The 10299-nt window shown below is 37.7% G+C and overlaps 1 protein-coding gene across 1 annotated transcript in view; it reads right to left on the bottom strand.

Moving 5' to 3' along the window:
* Window positions 1–5920: 5920 nt before the first annotated feature.
* Window positions 5921–10299, bottom strand: part of LOC133344241 (CUB and sushi domain-containing protein 3-like) — a 403210-nt gene continuing 398831 nt past the window's right edge. The window contains 2 exon segments of the mRNA XM_061554305.1: window positions 5921–6166; window positions 8455–8599. Coding sequence (XP_061410289.1) covers window positions 6143–6166; window positions 8455–8599 — 169 coding nt within the window. The 3' untranslated portion in view covers window positions 5921–6142.

Below are 10299 nucleotides of genomic sequence, written 5' to 3'. Positions count from 1 at the left end.
GTGAATACCATGTCTCTTTTCCACTATACGACCGAGCCATGCTGGGATAGTGCCAAGCCAGCCTTGCATGGCTCAGCAGGCGTGTCAAGTTGTTTTTCCATTGCAGAATCCAAGCTCTACCACTGACCGAACGCGCAATGAACACATCATTAACCACACCCCTGGCCCTGCTTGGTATTCAGCCAGATTCAGCTGACTTGTGACGTTCTGGTCAGGCTCAGTTGTATTTTTTTACTGCTCAGTGGACATTGTCAGGGGTAATTTAAGAAACGTTCCAATTGTTTCAAAGATCGTGCTGGGAAATTGAACTAGTGACCTCTGGATTGCAAGTCCATGGGTTATTATTTTAATCACAAATTAAAATGAGTTCTTTTATAATGTTACTAAACTACATGCTTGGTTATTGAGATGTCTGATGTATTTGCTACTCATTGTAAAGTCAGGTGCAAATATTTTTGAGAACACCACGAACATTTTAGCATGAGTAGTTTGTAAGAATGATCAATTTTCTGAATTAATACATTATTATAAAGTATGGTAGATACATTTAAATGTACAAATATTGGCCAAATTAAAAAAACCCCCATCAAGAATCAATCAAAAAATAACTGAACTACTGATTACATCTGTAGTGCTCTCAGCTAGCTAAAAAAATAAAATGTTCTCAAATTAGTATTCTCACGAATGCAAATGGCTTGCTCGTATCGATCTCCAGGAGTCATGTGTGTTTTTCTTCCACGCCCATAGTTTGCGATCAACATCTGAGCATATTCTCAATGATCCTATTCATACAATCTCAATGATCCTGTTCCCAAGAGCCAGACACGGGTCGGGGGGGGGGTTGCTTTAATCAGCTCGAGACACTTTTTCTCCTCCTGGCGCTCACGCAGCCCCTCCTTTCCCCTGCTCCCCCCCTCTCTCTCCTCCCTTGCCTCCTCCCCCCTTTCTTACCTATATAACCTCTTGCCACGGCAGCTCTCTCGCCTACATCAGCATTTTTAAATCCTTTATATTAAGTTCACTTGCGTGCGTGCTTGCTTGCTTAGGACCGTGCAAATCTTTCGGTCGTTTTTTATCCCACTTCCCGTGATCCAATCGAGCTGACATTTTCCACACAGACTCGTTGTGCGTGACAATTTATTTTCGTGAAATTTTTTTTCCAAAATGTTACACTTTTTAGGGAAAATTTTTTAAATATTCAATTACCAATTGCTTAATGGTGGCAGACAATCATCTGACCCATAGGTGGCAGCCATCTCAATCCAGAGGACGAGAGGACTCTAGCCGCCACGCATATAAAGGATTTAGAGTGAAAAACTTTGTTTTTACGGGTTAATTTTTCCTGCTGTGGTTCCACCTGATGAAGATTGCTTATGTTGCGATCTAAACGTCGTGATTTGTTTAATTGTATTTCTACCTACGTGACTTTACCGAAAAAACCAAAGAGTATTAATATGGAGGATGTGTTCTACGTAACTGCTTGAAGAGACCAATCCTGTATATGCTGGCTCACGTGAAGCTCAATGTACAACTGTCTTAATTCTTAACGCAAACATCCAATGCGTAAGTCCTTGCATCGTGTGAAGATCGACGCAAATAATTGCCAAATTACATAATTATACGAAAGGGAATGATTCTCCTCATAGTGTTGTTAAACATTGGATATGGCCAAAAAACAAAAACATTACTGGATTGAGTCACCACAAAAAATCCAGCATGCAGGGCAACATGGCAAACTAACCGGTTTGAAACCAAAAAATCTAATCAAATACTCAGTTATAAAGGCATCTTCTAAAAGTATGTCAGAATGCTTTTTATCGGTTGGGTGTTTTGTTAAAGGCCATGGAAACATTCGTAACCTTAGAAACTTTCACATTTATTTATAATCTCTCCCAAAAAAAGATTGCTCTTATAAAATGCTGGCTTGACACAAAGTTCATATTTATTTATTATGGGTGTCCAATTTCCTCTGAGCCTTGGACTAGCAATTTGTTACAAGTAAAATTGCTGTGAAATGTGAAAATGTTAAGGGGTGAAGGAAAATCTAGGAAAGAAAACACTCCAGCAGCCACTAAATGGCTTGGATTTATGAACACATTCATCTCGCAGGCCAAATGTGAAGTCGTAGTGATTATGATTAATGTTTGATCCACTTTACAAAAAAAAGTTAGTTAGTAAATTTGGTAAAATAATGGAAAAATTACCAATTAATTATTGCAATCAAGACCCACCAATATGTCGCATAAATAATGCTTCCTGAAAGTTATACTGGTAAAAGGATAGATAAAAACTACATTATCATAGTAGTCTCTGCAGCAATAAATCTTTATATTTTTCGAACAAATTTAATCAGACGCAAGCTCGAAGACATGTATACATTTGTCATTGTTTCGCTTAGACAATTTTAGAGCAAAGCAGTTACACACGGCTACATTGTGCTGTACAGCTCTCCTTCACCAAACCCTACTTGGTAAGCTATTCAGATAGTCAGTTCCTGCATGCTGAGCATTAATACTGCTAAAATATGTGGCTTGAATGTTGAGTAGTACCTTACAAAGCAAAATGCATTGCGATAGTCTTGCGGAAAATAGCTCTTTAAAAGCACTATCATATTTAGCAGTGGTTCCCAGTGGTCCGACTTGTGGTTCACCGTTGTGGGTTGCCTCTTAAACTTTGCAGACATGGATACATCGCAGATAGATACATAAGCAATATTTAAAAATTAATATATTGTATCTCTTACATAATATAGTGAATGCGTATGATTAAGCAAGTAACTATTGTGTATAAAATGCTATTCGACGACTCATTTCAAAACGTCCCTCAAACTTAGTGCAGCAAAGTTATTTTATGGAAAAACGTTGTTGTCACTCGCGTCTCAAATGTGTTTTTTAATCCAATACGTACAAAAATGCTCAAAACGGTGTTCTTAAGAAAAATTTGAACCACGTCATAATATTTGACACATTTCTCAGATTTGAACTATATTAACGTTAACCATGCCTACCGTATTACAAACGCTGTAATGAGCATACATGTATTAATATGTAGACAATGACGTGTATTGGCATTTTAAGAAGTATCTGGAGACTAAGAAGTGTAATATTTGCATGGTCCGTTAAGGAATCTAAACAGTTCAGCTCCACGTTATAACTTTTTTTTACAATTGTAGCTATGTAACACATTCTTGTCATTCCTTACTCTATCTTCCCTCCTACTGTTTGAGCCATGTGGACTTTGCAGTGGCAACATGTCACTTCTTTAGCTTTTTGCGCGTCAATTTATGATATCTTTATGGAAAGCACACGGGACGTATTGATTATCTTGAGATATGGGCTCCTACAATCATTTAAATGGTGGAACAATTCCAAAGTACCTTAAAATTATGAATTTCCACACCCAAACGTCTGACACTTTTGTTTTATATTTCCTAGAAAGTTGTATTACAAACTTATTCTTGACACCACAGTAAGGCAGGGCTGATAGACACGCACACAGCATTACTTACAGTCAAAGTAGACACATTTACAGCCTCAAGCTACCATCCATAACAGAAGTCACTTGCTTTCTTCAACTTGTCTCAATGTTCATATTTTGCTAAATTTGACCACATTTGAATTGCCCAAGTCACTGCTTGTCATCCATTCTGGTCATTTTCGACCATTGGACATCTTTCATCGTGATAACTTTTCTCACCAATAATTTGAGGTATATTTATTTGTCAAATTTGCCTCAACTTTGAAGTAAATATTCTGTCCCAACAGGCTTTTCAGACTTGTATGGGGCTGTACAAGGGGTTTCATGTGGATATTTATACGTGATGGTCTCATGATATAAATTATCATTATTCTCAGAGGATTACATTCATTTCAGTTAAAAGCGTGAAAGACATTCACAATGCAGGCTGGATTATGCAATACCAAGCAAGGTTAAAAATTTCGGACTATGATGGCCATATGCGCATTACATCCCAGAAAGTTTGATTTGGATATTCAAACGTAACTATAATTGGCCACCACATCCTGTGAAGATGTCTGGAAATGACCTTTATATATTTTAAATTACCTTCATAGACACACAAACTATATGTGTGTGTGTGCATACGATTGCTGCCAAAGCTACCAAGTTATGATTGTTTACCAATGATCAAATTGTGAAAACACCCATTAAATGATATTGAAAAAAAATACATGTAAAAATTATAGATTTCTTTTAGGTATATTTTTACTTTGATAAAAAAAAATCACCCCCAAGGTAATAGAGTAACTGGCCAGGTGGCTCAGCAGTCGAGCCATTGGCTTGCAATCAGAAGGGTGCGTGCTTAACTGCTGGATGGGTTTCACTCAGCCCATCATCCCTCTGGGGTCGATAAAACACTGACCACTTTGTGGGGAAATCCATAGTGGGTGTCCTATGGATAGCCTCACCTGTGTTATCAGAATACGGAAGTTCAAACACTGGCTCAGGGTTGTAAACAGAACATGAGTGTTGCAACAATACTACATTGAGCAAGAAATCACCTTGACTTTTTTTCCGTGTGAAAAATACTAGTAATGACAATTGTAGTATTCTGGTTTACAGTAATTCAACGTGATTGGGTTAATTAAAGGGTTATAGTGTCCATGAAAATGGCATTGATTCATGGCAGGCAGACCAGGATGCTCTTACCAATGCCTCAGAGAGACATTGTGTATTGTAGCCAGGCCTGGTGGCAGCTGGTGGTCACAAACACATAGGGCCCTTGTGGCTCAGGGATAGGGACACTGATTATCATGGTAATTTAAAGGGCTGCAAAAAAACAACGTAGCAGATGTTAGGTTCCCAAACAAACAAATGCAGTTCAGATATCCAGTGGTGTGCAAGTTATTTAGATAATTAAATTGTTAACAATAAACTTTTCAGCACATTTCTTCAAATTGTGTTAACTTTCTGGTCCAGAGTTGGCTGGAAATGTGAAATATTTATGGAAGCAGTGTGCAATTTTAATACACAAGAGGCCTATCAAGACCAAACCAATTTGTATTTTCCATAACTTTTAAGTAGACATATTAGACTATTTAAATGTTGGGTATATGTACCAATCTGGTGAGGATTTACATTTTCTTCAATATTAAAATGAAACATGTTTCATCCGCAAGTAAAAGGGATTAACTTTCTTCATAAGTTGACATGCTGGTGGAAAATATAGTACATTCATGTGATGCTATTTCGCAGTACAAATGACTCTCAGACCGAAATGTAAACAAAACCACGTAATAATATGCACTGTGTAGAATATAAACATTGGTGTGTGAGTTGTGTGTGTACTGAATGTTAATTGTCTCACAAACTTGTTTGGAACAATTCAGTAACAAAAACACATCACCTATTCTCTTTGATTTCCGATATAAAACAAGATTTATTATGAGGATTTCCATAATCAGGCCCAGCTTGTGTTATTACATCAAAAGTAAACCACAAAATGACCTTATTTAAAAGCATGCTTGCAAATGAAAATACCTTTATATTCAAAGAAAACAGCAGCAACGTGTATATATCTACATCACAATACATTTCTTACTTCATTATACTGGTGAAATACACGTGAAGGTAAACTTTATCCTCAAATGTATTTTCTCTGCACAATTTTATTAAAAAATATACAACATAGTCAATATGTTTTACAAATGGATTTTCCCATAAAAATATAACTCTGTAGAAAAAGACATCTTTTACATTATACAGTTCTATATAATACAGTCAAATAGGCTTCTTAAAATGACAATATATTACAAATGCAACTTACAATTATCACATTTTTATACAAAACTACATTACATGTCAATATTTTTTTCTTGTTATAAATGTCATTGATTCATATTATGATATACAGTAGGTAAATGCCTTTTTAAATTATTTGCTGCTTTATATTTTTTTATAAATATGTTCATTATTTATTTTGTATAATTTTTTGTGTCCCCTGTGCAGCGGGAGAAATATCAGCTTTGGAAAGTACATGTACAAGTGAAGCTATGATTTATGGTCAATGTAACCAAACCAGATAAAATGAAGCTTGAAAGTCAAACGTCTGAAATTTTGATATGAGGTCACTTCACATTCCACTGTGATGGTGCCACTGATGACTGGTGAGTTCTAAATGTCTTCATACCATGGTTGATGTTATTTGCTGTAATGTAAACACAACAATATCAATTACACAGCGTATGTCACCAAGACCATATGATTGATATACGTATATAACAGTGAAAATTTTATGTTTTACTTATGAATTGGTTAAAAAATACATTGTTCCTTACGTTTCTGACAAATTACATCGCCATAGTTTCGTTAAATGTGTTGGTAAAAAGTTTAAAGATCTATGCGCACCATGACCAGTGTGAATATAAAAATATGAAACGATGTTGTTTTACAATGACAGCTGCAGTCTCAACAAAGTACATGAATAGGGTACTTTGTCACGATAACACGATGTGAAAGGCATTGGTGAAACATTTAAAATAATTCCATAGAATACATATCACTCAAAGTATTCATATACAGTCAAATGGCCTTAGATACTCCTTCTATATTTCATTTAATGATCATATTTTTGTAATGAAAAACAAGTCAGGAACTACTGTTAATTGTTATTTTGAATTAATGTATTTGTTCATCTATTATCCTGAAGATTAGACGGGAAAAAAACGAAATAATCTATTGAATCTGATTGCAGTATGCCATTCATTAGATGAGGTTAATTAAACATTATACTTGAAGAGGCAAGATGACTTATTTTAAGGATAAAAATAATTCACAATATTTAGATATATATTATCTCCTCTCTTTAAGGAACAACATTCAGTATTGACGATACTGTTAGATAATATTTCAACTCCTAACTCCATGTCATATACTGTAATATCAATATTATAAAGTTTCACACAATTACGCAAGTGTAACAACATTGTGATTTCTAACATGTTTAGTCTTGTTTATGATTGATTTAAATTAGATAAACAATTTAACTGAAGAGTTAATTGAAAAAGAGTGGACGAATGCTTATTGCACAGTTTTGTGAACTGAGATACAATGATTATGTGTGAATGTAACATTTCATCCAGTTCCAGAGAATTAATTAGAGTAAGGAATAATAGAGTAGGGATGTATCAAAAGAATACTGGTGCTAATGACTCTAGCAATTATTTAGAGGTGACATGGTGTGTATCACAATAATGTAGATTATGAGACATGTGACTAGACTACATGAAAAAAAATCCTGACAGTTACTGGCAAGAATTGTATGACTGAGCTGTTATATTAAACACATTCCTGCGGAGGGAGCTGGTAGCAACGTTGGGTTGCTCGGTCAATGGCCAGGGTCAACGGCGGTGTGGTGCATTCCGCAAATATGCCCGACTGTGAGGGCGGGCACAAGCCGGCGTGAGTAGGTTAAACGTTGAGTATAGCCCCACCCTCCCCACCCAGCCCCTCCCCACCCTCCCCACCCAGCCCCTCCCCACCCTCTCCTACCCACCCTCCCCACCCAGCCCCTCCCCACCCAGCCCCTCCCCACCCTCCCCACCCAGCCCCTCCTCACCCTCCCCACCCAGCCCCTCCCCACCCTCTCCTACCCACCCTCCCCACCCACCCCCTCCCCACCCAGCCCCTCCCCACCCTCCCCACCCAGCCCCTCCCCTCTCCACCCAGCCCCTCCCTGCACGACGGACAGACAGAATAATCCCCTGTGGGCTGGTGTCACCAGGAGGTTCCTACCAGTATCATATCATGGCACACATTTGAACTTAAATATAACAGCTCAGTCATACAATTATTGCCAGTAACTGTCAGGATTCTTTTCTAGCAATGATCAAACACGATATTTACAACAAATTTAAGCCATGCTATTGGTTAATTTACAGCTGAGGTTATAAATTCGTGGGAAGTTCGTGAAATAGCAATGTCCCTTGTGAACTAAAAACGAGTAACTTGAAAGTAAGATGGAATCAGAGGGCTCAACGTTTTTGAAAATGGGCTAACCCCGCTCAAACACATTACCCTGACTACTACAGAGATTGGAATAATTAACCCTTTCCCATTCAAAATACCAGTTTTTCTTCCGATTCCGTTCCAATGACGTACATGTGCATCATCAAAACGAAACCGGAAGTAAAAAAATATATAATTTCATCAGTACCGAGGTTCCCACAAGGCCATGCAGGAGGGTGTGGCACAGTTTGGTGCCGGCTATCATAGAGTGTGGTCATGTCACTACAGTTCTCTGTGGCGAGTACAATATCTTTAAAATCAACGGCGCTATGCCTCTAGATCAAATTAACGCTGAGCCGCTTGTGTGTTCCGAGATTGATAGGTGAACGGGACCTACCCTGCAACTTGCAGAAGTCTTGGAATGGGACAGGGCTAAGAGCATCTCTGAGGGAATATAGCCCATGAAGTGAAACCGGAATGAACGCTCACCTCAGTGTTGAGTCGAGTATCAAATCGCACAGCCTTACTCTCCGCAGGTTTCATGTTAGTGTCGTACATGGGGTTTTCAAACATGGACTGCCTGTTGCTGGTTTCATGACCTGAATAACCATTGTACCGCACCTGCGGAACTGACCTGCCAGAAGATAAATACAAAAAGCGAAAAACACTCTTATACTTGGTAATACAATGGCACAGGTATTTAAGTATGTGCATCACAAACATTTCATTGTGAAACCTATACACATGTTTAGAGTTTGATCCAATTGTTGTACGTTTTCTTTTTGATATGTTGCATATATACGTTACTTGTGAAATGCTAACATTTTACTTTTAAAGTATGAAAAAAACAAAGGTTATAAAGCGGTACAAAAATCATAGTACAACCATGTACTCACAAACCATGGTAGTGTTAGTTACTTATGGCTTGAAATCTGTATATTCCTGAAAAATAGCATGTGATATGAGTTTGTGTTATTTTGTGATTTGTTTGTGCCATTTTTTACCGTAACATATTATTATCCATGTTGTGTCATCTATTTAATGATTTTGAGACGTATCCTGTAATAACATGTCACCCATATGCCCTTGGTAATAAATTTGGTCTATAAATAAAGATATTATATGCATATAAGGTAGTGCCGGGGATATTTTAGCAGCAATGCCCATTCACCAAGAATAAAGCAGAAGGCAAGGTTGCATTGCAAAGGGTAGGGGTGTAAAGGTACCACACAAAATCAAATGTCACTGCAATTACAATGTATGTCTATAATGCAGACAAAAATATCATTGTAAAACTGAATAGCAATGCACCTTTAAACTTATTTAATCTAAATCATATATTTTTTGCTAACTGTGTGCAAATGAAAACCAATTCTCACTGTATATTGATTCAGAAAACTAAAATTCAGAACAGATGAAAGATTTTTATTCCCCATTCCACAAAGCCAAGGTGGAACAACATGCACAAACGTTGTGGTTTAGTAGTTTCCGGGCCTGGGGAAAAAGCCACACGGGGGCTCCAATATTCCTTCAACAAAAGTCCTGATGCAAGCCCATCTTTTGTGTCTCCCCCTCCGGGTGGCCCTGTTGGTGCCATTTGGTTCAGGGTTTAATAGTTCATACACAAACTCAGTCCTCTGATAATGTATTTGGGAAACACTACAAAACAAGTGCACTACATGTTCATTTTCTGTGGATATTAAAGGTCCCATTGCGCTCTTTATAGATGCAAGCAATTGCATGTAATGGATAAATTTGGAAAAATGCCCTCAATTAGCACGTAACCAGATTTTCCCTCCCAGTGTGTTTGCTGGGCTCCAAGCCACTGTCGTTAGATGCTTGGGACCACCTTGGGGCAAAATCGTCACTGAGCAATGTTTAACGTGAAATAATGATATTGATGTTAATGACAAAAATTAAACATCGGCTCTATCAGACATGCCGTACAGAGTCTAGTTAAATTGTTCTATTTGCCTATGGGCAAGACCAAATCACAGTAAAGTTGTATATAAGCACACCCATTGGAGCAAATATGCCTGTATCAGAAGTTGCCCTTTGTCTTCCTTACACAAGTGTTATGGATGGATTATATACAACTCTGCTTATATGACACCTTCTGCACTCGTTATAATAGTAATACAATTTCTTTAGCGATGCAAACATCCACTTGATGTCACGTAGGTATAAAATAAAATAAATCACGACGTTTCGATCGCAACACAAGCGGTCGTCCTCAGGCGGAAAATTTTTCATCCAGCAGTGGAACTGCTGAACTAGCGAGAGAGCAGCTACAAGGCGATATATGTAGCTGCTCTCTCGCTAGTTCAGCAGTTC

The sequence above is a fragment of the Lethenteron reissneri genome, chromosome 19 (assembly GCF_015708825.2).
Source record: "Lethenteron reissneri isolate LAM-NWPU_2019-01 chromosome 19, ASM1570882v1, whole genome shotgun sequence".
In the NCBI taxonomy this organism is placed as follows: Eukaryota; Metazoa; Chordata; class Hyperoartia; order Petromyzontiformes; family Petromyzontidae; genus Lethenteron; species Lethenteron reissneri.
This window is presented reverse-complemented; position numbering and strand designations above follow the sequence as displayed.